The sequence below is a fragment of the Pseudochaenichthys georgianus genome, chromosome 3, assembly GCF_902827115.2.
Source record: "Pseudochaenichthys georgianus chromosome 3, fPseGeo1.2, whole genome shotgun sequence".
NCBI classification, from domain to species: domain Eukaryota; kingdom Metazoa; phylum Chordata; class Actinopteri; order Perciformes; family Channichthyidae; genus Pseudochaenichthys; species Pseudochaenichthys georgianus.
Window position 1 is genome coordinate 36,430,826 of NC_047505.1, and position 12,958 is coordinate 36,443,783.

General features: G+C 37.1%; 1 protein-coding gene across 10 annotated transcripts in view; it reads right to left on the reverse strand.

Annotated features, from left to right (window-relative positions):
* Window positions 1–8,598: 8,598 nt before the first annotated feature.
* The window catches only part of mical2a (microtubule associated monooxygenase, calponin and LIM domain containing 2a), a 38,366-nt gene continuing 34,006 nt past the window's right edge, over window positions 8,599–12,958 (reverse strand). For 4 of the 10 annotated variants that reach the window (XM_071206887.1, XM_071206898.1, XM_071206901.1 and 1 more), the window contains 3 exons: window positions 12,663–12,843; window positions 12,480–12,556; window positions 10,646–12,398 (listed from right to left, as the gene is read on the reverse strand). In XM_071206887.1, the coding sequence (XP_071062988.1) occupies window positions 11,985–12,398; window positions 12,480–12,556; window positions 12,663–12,843 (672 nt within the window). In that variant the 3' untranslated portion in view covers window positions 10,646–11,984. Of the gene's footprint in view, window positions 10,623–10,645; window positions 12,399–12,479; window positions 12,557–12,662; window positions 12,844–12,958 lie in introns of those variants that run through there. The other 6 variants (XM_071206889.1, XM_071206891.1, XM_071206896.1 and 3 more) reach the window with 6 other exon arrangements.

The window sequence follows — 12,958 nt, forward strand, 5'->3', positions numbered from 1 at the left end:
ATCAATTTTATCGTAACCTTTTTTGTTATTGAGCTCACCAGTTCAGGTTAGATTTGATGAACCTCAGGTACATTGTTTATATACAATGATACTAGCTGGTCCTTGATTGGTTGGTTCATATTTAATACAAATAATAGTATAGTAATAAATAAATATATTGTGAAAATATAGCTGCATTGTGCAAGTGTTAATCTTCATACAATGGAACAACAAAAAGAAACAACTCCAAAGAAACAACAAATACATTAAATAATTTAAAAAATATGATGTGGTTGTATAAATCATTTAGGTTGGGGTTACAGCTTAAGTAACACCTAGGACATGCATGCTGGGACTACTCCTGCATTACTCAAACCTAGACTCTCCCGTATTGCACTTACAATGCACTGTGTGTAAACTTTGCCCTCAAATGGTCAACAATGTTTCCCAAACTGAACACAAATGGGCTAATGGAACTGACACTGTCATGAAGCAGCCCCATAGGAAAACACTAATAACAACCCCTTTCTCTCTACACTGTTTTCAGGTGCCTCTGTAGAGATGTGTTTCCCCTTATAGATATCCTAACTTTAAATTAATAATGACAATGATGGGCCAATCACCGAATCATGACGTAGCCTGGTGCTTTCCAGTGGAACTCTACAGTTAAACGAATATCTACTTTTCCTGACTCGCAGGCCTTGAAGCTGCAAAAGTGTATCCTCTCCTTGGATTTTCGTATTAAATCAAATATGTTTGTGGTAGGAACTGCTAATTGGGTTACATTCAAGTAAAGTATTGATTGTGTTCATCTCCCTTCAATTGAAATTCTCAAGCATGTTGACATAAAAATATATCAACCTTGACTAACATTACTTTAACGTAATTGTAAAGATCAAAATGTGTCACGCCTCGTCTAAAAGTGTAAGCCATAGTGTAGTCTGCATTTAGATACTGCAGTCTGACAGTATCATACCGTATCTTGCATAGGAAAGAAGGATATTAAATATGATCCATTGTGTTTCGATATTCTGCAAATCATATTTTCATATAGAAAATGGAAATAAAACATATTCCAAAACCTTTAATAATTTGTATTTTTGTGTGTGCAGAACTGTCCCTAATGCCATCACTAAGCTATGTCACTCTCAAGTTCTCAACATTCATGCCATTTTAAGCTGAGGAAAAATGTCAGGTCTATTTTTTCATACGCCAATTTGTGAGCTCAGGGACACCACAGATAATAAAAGCTTAATCATGAAATACATGCTTCAGAGAACACCACTCAGCTCTTCTGAACCAGTGAAGCTATAGTTTCTCCATTGCCCTCCTCACTGCTTGTTGATAATGTTGCTCTGTGTTATAGAATTGCTTTCATTTGAACCTGCTGCTAAGCCTCTAAGGGAGGCCATGGTGCAATAGAATTAGCCTGTTTTAGTTCATTTTGCTCTAGATCTGCCACTGCCTGGCCTGGTCTGGTTCAGCCTGGCCTGCAACCTCCTCTAATCAGATAGCGGTGTAAGGCCAGGTGCTTTGCTGGCTCTCTGCTTTGACTGCTCAGCCAGCCGCACTGAATCACTTTATTCAGAGATAAGAGAGGGGCTAGTGAGGCCCACTTACTGGTTAAATGAATAGGAGTGGGGGAGCCCGCAGCTTAATCAGCAGAGCTTCTGATTATTTTATACATTGTATTATAAGTGCATGAGATTTGTTTGTGTTTGTTTGTATTAGCATACTCCTACTGTAAATAAACCCAAAACTAGTTTTTAGATTGTACCGTGTAATTCAGAACAGCTTGTGGAATTATTTTCATGTCATGGGAGATGTTTAAACCATAAATAAATGAAACTACAGAAGTCTGACTTACCCAAATGTTTTAATAACATCAAATTCAATGTTTTTTCCACGGCTCACAGGTTAACTGATGGAATAATATTTTTCAAAAACAACATTATACAACAAAGCAGTACCCATAACACATTGTGAAAGTTGAACAATTGCTTTACACATACAGTACTTCAGGGGGGCAGATTCACAACCTTTTTGGACAAAGAAAAGTTTGTTTCTCACAGTAGCCATACTTGTATATCTCCAAGAGTTGCGTCATCATTTTCCCACTGCTATATCCTCCAGCATGTTTTATGTAAGTCTGCTGTTTTAAGGAAAAATCTAACCCAAGATATCTGAATGACAATAGACATTGTCCTTTATAATGGAGGCCTTTGAGCGCCTGGTTTGCAGTGATTTGTCTAGCGTTGCTCTTAAAGCTTTCTAGTTTTTAATAGAGGAGAAATAATTGTATGAAGGATTCAGTGTGATTGTGTCTGTACCCGTACTGGGTTAGGAGAATCAGATAAAAACACACCCTATAAGTAGACCTCCTCCTACTCAACTCCAGATATGTTAAGTAACCATTCCTTCACGGTCCTTATATTAAAACAACTTTGTTTGCCTTTAATTCAAATTGAATAGTAATGAACAGGATCACGGTGAACTAAAATGAACTTAACAGATGTAAAGCCAGTTGGCAAGGTGACATGCTTTCAGACTGGCACAGTCACTTTCTGCCCAGAATGACTCATTAATGCAAGATATAATACATGTCTGTGGTACAACCAGTTACCCTCCACCCTGGTCATTTTGCAGACCAGCAGAACAGCAGGCAGGTCTCAATGGTCCTAATGAATGAAAATTACTCGTGCACTGTGTTTCTCTGCAGAAATGTACAATAGTGATTGGTTCAGTGAAACACTCCTGACTTCTTAAAATTGAGGAGACTTAATGGTAAGAAAAAAATAAAATTCTACATTTAATCAAATTATTTTATTTTTCCATACTAATTGTTATAATTGTCATAATGTATTGATAAGCTATTTGGTATGAGCTCGAGCATGTATCTGTGAAATAAAGTACACTGTATGAATAGTTTTCTGTATAAGAAACGACTGTGATTGTGTAATAGCTGCTATTGTGCATCAATTGATCAATTTAAGTTCTTCAAATAAATGACTCATTGCAAAGTAAAAAAAAAGAATGCACTGTTCACACTGTTACACGCATTAACATTCAGTGTGGAGATGTTAAAGGACAATTTGTGAGAAATGGGTCACTACATAAGTTTTGACAAAATCCTGACAAAGGCAGATTCAACGGTTCCAAAAAACTGCGGCAGCTGTTGGTGTGTTTCTTTTTGTTATCATCGTTTTAAACAGTTTGCATACCTGCTAGTCGCCAACAAATCTCTTTATCTCTGTGGCAGCTCAGTTGTCTATTCAACAGAAGACTCTGCCAGTAGGACACAGACATTAAAGACAGATTATTGCATAACCAATGTTTAAAATGTGATTATGACCAGATGTGCACGCAGATTGTATCTGAGGCAGAGAATTTTGTGATATCACACAGATGCATGCTTTTAGAACAGAGCTTTATGTCCTGCCATCAAAGAGAATCAACGCACCGTCGAATGTCTGCCATCTGGCAAACAAATGAGTTGGGCCTACAGTATGACACAATCATATTCAGAAGGAATGATTCCTGTAATAATGTTGGTTTTAGTTTTTTCTTGCGATTATGTTTATGATTAGGCTTTGAAAAAAATTGCAAAATACATTTTCTGGCACACAATCCCTGCAGTGAAATTGGTTTAAAGTCGTTTTAAAAACACCATTATTATTGCACAAATGTGTATGTTGAAAGAGCAAAGATGATAGTGGAGAACATAGATAACATTTGATGGATTCTCCTGTTCTAAGGTCTTAGCACAGATCAATAAAAAACACATACGAGTTCCTGAACCTCTAATAGACATTAACTGCTCGTCCTTAGTGTCGCTGCTGGCAGGCTTACCTTCCTGTGGGTGATTTTCTTAACTGCAGCCAGAACCTCTGTTGTCCTCCATAAAGGACAGACAGAGCCTTGGTCTTAGTATGTGAGGAGAGGCTTACTTGATATGAATACAGGGGTATATAAAAGAAGATACAGGAGTGTAATTACACTAATGGCTGGAAATGCTCCTGTTCAAGATATCTTGGCGTATGATGTCTGATTATGGGCGATCATTTTCTGCTTTTTGGTGAAAAAGCACAGCTCCCAGGTCCTGGGCTTTTCTGATGATAGTGGTTCAGAACAATGGGCTATTGAAGTGCATTGTCACTATCCCAGCTTAAATGTCAGTGCATAAGGCAGGCAACAAATCCAGGGCTCAATTTGTAGTAGCATCCTCTACCAAAACTAAGAGCAGCTGGTATGATACTATACTATACTTGAACAACCCTTACGACAAAAAATATAGATAGGAGCTTACCACAAAGAGGCCAGGAATTGAAGAAATACATTTAAGAAAATTCTGAAAGCAAATAGTAGTTTAATAAAAGAAAGAAAAAAAGGACTATTTCTTTCTACCTTTTAACCTCTAAATTGCCTGTATGTGGAATGCTATTAAAGTAATAACATGTGAAATGTTTTCCAATTGAATCACTGGAAGAGTGATTTGATCTTTACCCATTTTATGAGAGAGCTCTCCAAGGTTTTATTCAGCTGCCATGTTTTAAATTGAACCAATGATAATTTTAATATATATATATACTAGTATATACTGTACGTTCTAGTTTACCGGTGTACACAGTATAGTACAAGTGCACTATGTTGGAGGTGAATTACATTTAAGTAATGTCAAAGTAAAACATTCTAAAAGAGAGATAATAATTCAATGGAAAATTAAGGGCATTATGAAAATTCAGGACTCTAAAAGGCCTGTGCAAAAAAGCAATCATGGAAAAATTATAAGAAACCTAAACTGACAATCTGAGGCAATGTCCAAAACATCACGTCCAAATTAGCTGCATATTTAACATTTAAGGACGAGCTACAGAGACTCAATTTGAGCAGCTTAATGCAATATTTGGGTTCAGACAAAAGCTAAAAATGTGAAGGATTTCGGTGTCGAAGGCTGCTGTGTTTAATCTTCCCAAATTGCTTGAAAAATATGAAATAAAAACTGCATGTATTATGCTCTCAGCACCAGTTAAATTCAGAGGAGGCAGGATTCGATTTGTTTAAGGATCTCGAGGCTCAAAAGCATTCTTTTAGTTAATAAAATGTACCCTGGTGACTTTAAGAAGTAATTACTGAAAAGGAAATATGCCACTGACAAAGAAAGAAGGGAGAAATGTGCGCAGCTCCACTTCTCCACCACAGTCCAAATTAAAATTGAGCAATTTTATTTCTCTGAATGTCTTTAAGGCACGTCTGCACGAGATGCTTTCTGACACTATGGGTGTTTGTAAGTGTTGGTGAATATGTAAATATGATATCCTCTATTGTTTGTTTTTATGTTGTTTTTATGTTTCATGTGGAACTAAATTGATGCAGGTCTCCCTTGTAAAAGAGATCCATGATCTCAAGGGACCTATCTGTCTAAATAAAGGTTTGAAATGAAATGAAATGAGAAATAAAGCTTAAAGCTCAATGGATGTAAAGGTTTTCCACTGTTTTGGTTCTTATTCCTTTTTTTACAAGACAATGCGACAGGCGCATCTGAAATAAAATCTAACAAATGTTTCTCTTTTGTATTAACTTATTGGAGGTTTAAGGGAAAGTATCAACCTTAATATATTTGTTTATGTTTTGTTCTGTTTTAACTATTATTTGATAGTCAATTCAGTTATGTTTTCATGTCTTATAATCTTTTACCAAATGTCTGCATTGTTCTGCATTGACATTTTGATTCAGTAAAAGTAATAAATATCAGTCTTGGAGGTAGCTATTCACCATTGGAGCAAATATATAAGCTGAACGTCTTCTTATTGTTATAAATTAATCAAATGTTTGTGTGAATAGTAAATAAACATTTACAAATCTATACGAGGAGTAAACAAAACGACTTCTTCCCACCACTGATTGTAAGTAAATGTATCTCTCTCTCTGACTCTATTTACACTTGGCAACATTACGCTGCAGGACTTTGCCCATTAATTAAGATTACAGACTTATAAGAAAGAGGACATTTCTCATGTTGCTGCTGTGTGTGACCGAAGGAGCCGCTCCATGCAGACAGAGAGGAGCCTCGATGGATCTCTTCTGCTCATGCTGGTTCTTTCCTCCGTCCAGCAGGGCCTTAAATGTATTTCTCTGTGTTCTGTTATTTGGTATGAGATGGTCAGATATGGTCTGAGTGGTTGTTATGTAAGGCTTAAAAGATATGGAATGACATTGACTGCCATTAGTCCTTGTCTCACATTGTCAATATGAAACAGAGAGCTTGTTTATCAGTTTCTCAGGGATGCTCTGTTATGTTCGGAGCATGTTTCTTCTGTCATGTTTTTTATTTGGATGTCATTGGCAGCATTGGTCTGTTAACAATACCTCAGAAAGCACACTTGAAGCAGCGTATTGGAAGTGTGTCTGTTTGTTCTACTTTTCTCTTCAGAGATAATGTACATTTTCAAAAAGATGATTTAGTCCAGCAGCATGGCAAGTGTCTCCTTCGACTTGGAGATTTGTGTTTGACTCTTTAAAAGGACGATGTGCGTTAAAGTGCTAAAATAATGACAATATATTTTTAGATTTATCTCGTCCCAGCTTTTTCTATTTTTTCATCAACTTTCACAGCTTCTGTCATTTGAATGCAATTTCAGGTTCTGATTGCTCTGTTGCTTGAATGCTAATCATTGTTATCCTATAACTTGTTTTCTATTATGCTCTTTTTGCGTTTAATGAAAGGTCATTTAATAACACAGAGAGAAATGAAAAAGTTACAAGAGGACAGTAAACAGATGCGCAACAACAACATAGTAGATGCACACACACACACACACACACACACACACACACCAACACACACACACACACACACACACACACACACACACACACACACACACACACACACACACACACACACACACACACACACACACACACACACACACACACACACAACAAAGTGTCAAGCCTTTGCTTCTGCAGGAGTGTGTTTTTAAAAAATCACTCATCTTTTCCACACAGTTCTGAGGGGTAAAACTAAAAAGGAAAATACTCGGTCACTACTTTGTAAGAAACCACTCAAAACACCAGCATTGTTCTGAAATTGTCTCTCAAAATAAACAACAAAATATTCAGTTACTGTCGGTTTATCAAGTTGTCAATACTTGAGTTGTTATTTTAGGTGTGATGGGATGATTAGAAGTATTGAGGCTATAATACAATATTAATTAAGCCTTACTGTATTTTGTTGACCTGACGTAGAAACACCGGTAGCACTTTACAATAAGACTACCCGTATAAAGGGTTTACGAATAGTTTGTAATTAATTTATTAATTAGGTTGTGAACACTTTATAAATCATTAATAAGCTTTTATAAGACATGAGATAAACAGGGCAACTACAGTATGACCGGTTGCTTGCCAAATAGTGAGCCCACATTTATCTGTACTGCTAAGTCTTATATTGGCTACCTAGCTTACTTCGTCTTCTTCATCAGCTAGCATCATTGGTATATGTTGTTCACTGAGTTGATTATCGCTAAGTAGCCAATATAAGCTTATTCATCTTGCCAAATAGTGAGCCTGTGTTGATGTATGAAAACTATGTTAGATCTGGTTTATAAATGGTTCTTAATGATAAATAAAGTGTTTACAACCTAATTAATAACCTAATTACAAACCCTTTATGAATCCTTTATAAGGGTAGTCTTATTGTAAAGTGGTACCGAAACACCTTATTGTCCTTTTTAGATTTTAGTTTTTTACCATCCAAAGAAATGCTCATATTTAATCCTTCCTCCTCTCATCAGCAAGTTGCTAATGTTTCTGTGTTGGTATTCTCTGTACATTTATTCCTTCAAGCGAGACCTTTTATAATATCCCCTTTTATCACATTGTCATTTAACACAATTTACTAAACAATGTCAGTAATAGCTGCTTTGAGACCTTAAAGTGAGACTATAGTGCTGCTATGTCTATACAGAAATGTAGTAAGTACATCTATTCCATTTGATATCTGTCTTTGTGAACAACTGGAGCATTTGTACCTATTAATGACCTTCACATACTGTATAATACACAGCTGAATCTTCTCTTATATTCAAAAACTGTGCCAGCAAACTCTGAGTCAAACTGCTGGTCTTTCTATTCTTTGATACCTAAAAACTTGAAGGTTTAATTTATCAAGTCAGACAATAAAGACTTGACATTATGAACTGGCTTTGTAGAGACCGGGAATTATTTTAGTTCACACTTTGAAGTATAACTGTGCAACGCTCTTCCATAAAGTCTCCTTTGTGCTGATGTTTTCAAGTCAATGGAGGCCCAGCGTGTCAGCCCACCTTTCCATTAGCGGAACAGTAGCCTTGATTTTTTAATTTCTTATTAGAATTAAGAAGAAGGTTGTCAAGCTCTCTAAGAAAGATTTTCTATGGGATCTTTTCTTTTCTTTGAACTAACCAGAGAGAAACAGGTTTGATATAAAGACAAACTTTTGAATAATGTAATAATGTAATCACATTTGTTTTAGGTAGAATGGCCTTTTAGATTGAAGACAAACTAAATCTGAACCAGTTTACAATCATTCAAAAATATTGAAGTATTTTGTATCTGATAAAGAAAGTCAGACGTCAATTACAAGTCACGCATTTATTGGGAAATATTGTGGCACAAAAAGCAACCCAGGGATTACTGAAAACAGGAGAAAAACATTTCCAACACACTTTCATGAAGTCAGATTAAACTATAAACCATTATATACAAGGACCTCATGAAGAATTATCACCATTTTCCAATTGTCAATCCTCTGTGGGTGGTCACACATCACTTTTGGGCAGCTTCTGAATGAAAAACAACAGGAAACAAACCGTGTATCTTGAAATGGATCTGTGAAATCATTAAAAAAAAGAAGCTGAGAACAAAGAGGAAAAAGAAACTTGCCAAAACGATCCACCAAAAGAGACTAATATTTAGATTTAAATGATGTCTCTATCTTATCTCCTCTAATTAACGAGCCTGATCTTGTGTTGACATTAAGGTTTGCTTACAGATAACAAAATCTAGAGTGACTCACTGATATATTAATACACACATTTGAATTATATTGCACATTTCATAAATAAGCCTCCGTCACATGTTATGCTCGTCAGGCTGAATTCTCCTTTAAAGTATTGTCTATAGTGTTAGATTATATATTTTTGGGGTGATTTTATGAAAATGGGGTAAGAGGAGCAACACTGCAGCATAGAGGGCATCATTTATCTTCAGAGGAATGAGTCAGCTTGTTGGCTGTCGTCATGAACATGTAGGAGAGGAACTCATCCAATTAGACAACATTCATGAGATTAATTAAATATTTGTTTGAATACAGCACTGGTGGACACTTTGGTAAGTCATATTCAATGTCATGTTTACAAAACTCTGCACTTAGTGGAATATTATCCTCATTATTTACTGTATAATAAATGTTGTATGAGTAGTCACAGTGAAAGAGTTCATGGTAAACATATTTTCAAACTGTAACTAACCTTTATTACACATTCAAATCAAAGGAAGGAGGAACAAAATATAACCCGGTGTTGAAGAGAACCTTTTTACAATATTCAAGCTATATTTTAAGTCAGAGGAGGTTAAGTCCTCCGAGTTCAAAGAGCATACCTAAAATGTTTTTTAACCCAACACAGATGTACTTATTGGTTTCAAGATACTTAAAAGGAGACAGATCCATTCCACTAATGTGTTTTATAAACCAGGTCACCATGGCAGTGAGAATATGAAGGTACAAAGGTTACTGCACCACGTTTAAAGAGAAGGTTCTCGACATTTTTCTACATTAAAAACTCTGTATTGAAACATAAAAATGTGCCTCTACAAATAAAAACATACTTTTAATATTTATTTATCGAGGGAAGAGTCAACGAGACAAATGTTCTCTTTTACTCAGTTAAAAGTTGAGTCTGACAGGAGAGCGATCAACTTCTCCTCATAGACTCAAGACAGACATTTGAATAAAAGCCATCAAAACTGACCAGACAGGACAAGAGATCTTCTCTTTTGTTATTCACACATTTATCTGAACCTGCTGCCTACATTACCCACAATGCAACTACATACCTACAGAGCAGGTTACAGCGTTGGTGCATTAACTCTATCTGTAGCCCCATTCATTTTTTGTTATTTTCAAAATAAATGACATTACAAGACACATCAAACAGCTCCCCCTGGAGTCCCTCGAGGCTTTACAGCTCTTCAGAAATAGTTAATGATTAAATGAATGATATTAAACAGCATTTCATTGCAATTCGGATATCCATTATAAAAACAACAAAAATACACAAAATTGGATATGAATGCATGCAATTCCGATGTCCGGAACCAGGCTCCGTTAGTAGTAGTTAATTCCCAAAGCAGAATCAATGACAAACACTGAAGCGGTTTATCAGGCATGAGTTTAGTCAATAACACTTCAAACGCATAACCTTTAATCACTCTTGGTCAGTTTTTCATCGTAAGTTCCTGCAGCCTCCTCACAGTTATGGCACATGACCGCGTGAGCATGCAGGTGATCACCTTCAAAATGTTATTTCTCCTAAACATCCAGCTGGCTGACACACTTCATAAAAGGCTTCGGCTGAATGAGGGGAAAAGAGAAAAATAATCTAAAACACAGAGAACACAAATAAAATGGTTGAAAACGTTTATGAAAACAAAGCAAAATACTGACATTCATAAAGAAGACGCTGGCACCGTTACATGTTACAGTTCGCAAGTATTGTCGCACAGATGTATGAAGTTCAGTCAGTGTGTAAGAGTCATTTCTTTGGTATATTAAAACACTGTAAAGCAGCTCATATTACATGCAGCAGATTTAGTAATTTAACATAAAAATTAGGTAGCTGACAACAAAACACAAAAACCTAATTGCATATCCGGCACGTCATGCTGTAAAAACAAGTCTTTGCAAATATCATTCACAGATATTGTATAAAAAAACACAACTCTAAAGTGCTTCATAGGCATCAATAGATAGTGTCCAAAGTAAAAGAGACCTGCAGTTGATCTTCCAACAACATGCTTTAAAATGATGGCAAGAAAGGCGAGCATATTCAAACAGCATGCTCACCAGCTTCTACTGTCCACAGTAAATTAAAAGAAATCATAAATAAATGTTTTTAAACGTAGTTGTAATGCTATGTTTTACAGGGAGAGGTTTAAAATGGGCATAGTATCTCATTTGAGCTGTAATGGTTTTTCTGAGAGTCAACAGTAGATGGCAGCAAAGTAGAACTAAATACTGAGAGGGAAACTCATTGCAGATATTCTTTGGTGTTATCCATAGAAATCAAGAATCCATAAAAAACTAAACTGAGAGTTCAATATAAAAATTAAAAATAAAATGGTAAAACACACAAACCTGCATTTAGATCTTAAAAGGGAAACAAATATTGCAGGAGCAGGTATGCATAGTCAAAAGATAACCTGTCTGCTGGTCAGCATTAAACTGAGAGCTGGCGGTTTACTGCTGCTTCGACGAGGCAGTTCCCAAAAATAAAGTGCATCAAGTTAGTCAGTCATGACCTGATTTAAAACATTTAACTGCAGGATACATTTTCCAAGACAGTTTGTGAAAGGTTGAGTTCTACGGCAATGATGATTTCAGCAGTCTCAAGCCTTTAATGCACTGACTGTGGCCTGTTTTATTTGCATTTTAACTACCTTCTAACTATTAATTTAACTTATTCTCACCCAACAAAGAGTACAGTTTACACATCAAACCCACTGCAAAATAAAAAAATGCAGCTTTTATCAACCCTGTCCTAAGGTTGAATGAGCAAACCTACAGCGACTCTTTGGCTGATGTACAAGACACTAAGGGCAGTATCATCATAAAAGGCAAGTAAACATTACAAAGCTGCTTGTGCACGGCTACAAATTAAATAAAAAGAGAACACTCCTGCTGATGTGCACTTTGGCCACAGATTTAATGGCATTTGAAGTCAAATATTAACAGCTGGAGTCTGCTAGATGAGCCTGTGCCCTATCTGCTCCTGCAGCCACAGCAGAGCAGGCTGCAGAGCAGGCTGCAGAGCGCCGGGCCCCTCAGGAGCCTCTGTCTGCATCTGCAGCAGAACATCGTGTAAAACTAGCAGCAGGGGCAAGCTCACGCTCAGGAGTTCATACAGGAGCTCATAGTCCTGGGCATTGTCTCTCAGGTGGGCGGCGAGGCTCCGTGCTGTACTACGCACACGATTGGACAAATACCGGGGGGCGTTACACACAGCACGCGTCACACGCAGGGGCCAGCTCAGGTGTTTCCTCATGAACGAGCTGAAGGTACCTGCTGAGGATTCACTCTGCAGGTCCACAAGGCTGCTGGACTGTGAGCTCTGTTCATCATCTGCACTTAGCTCCTGTACTCTGGCTCCAGATGGATTCTACGTAGAGGACAGAGGAGTTAGAAATCTTACGGTAAACACTGCTAGATTAAGATGGATATGTTACAGTAATGTACTCACAGAGCGAACAGACAAGTTCCTCCGTAGGTTTGTCCCGTTGTTGCGTTGATCAAAATGAAGTTTGCAGTACAATTTTCCTAAAGGATTACAGCAACGGTCAGTAAAATGTAGCATGCGGAGCTTGGATTTAAGTTGTAAATGTAGATTCAGTACTCAGGAGAGCTGAGATCTGATGACACATACCCTCTTCAGAGTCGAAGGCATGTGCTCCCTGTCGCAGGGTGGAGCTGCAGGTGGAACAGCGGAAACACTCCCTGTGGAAGAAGAGCCCCTCGGCACAGACCCTCTCCACCATGTAAACACGCTTCTCGCATGAGTGACACTTGTCGCCCGACGGGGGGAATGCCCTTCGTACTGAGCCGCCCTGGGATACAAAAACAATGAAGATGAGCAATGTGTCACAAAAGCTTAAACACTGACTTTAACCATTCTTATCTATCACTATTTCATACTACTTCAACTCAGGGTGATTCAATATT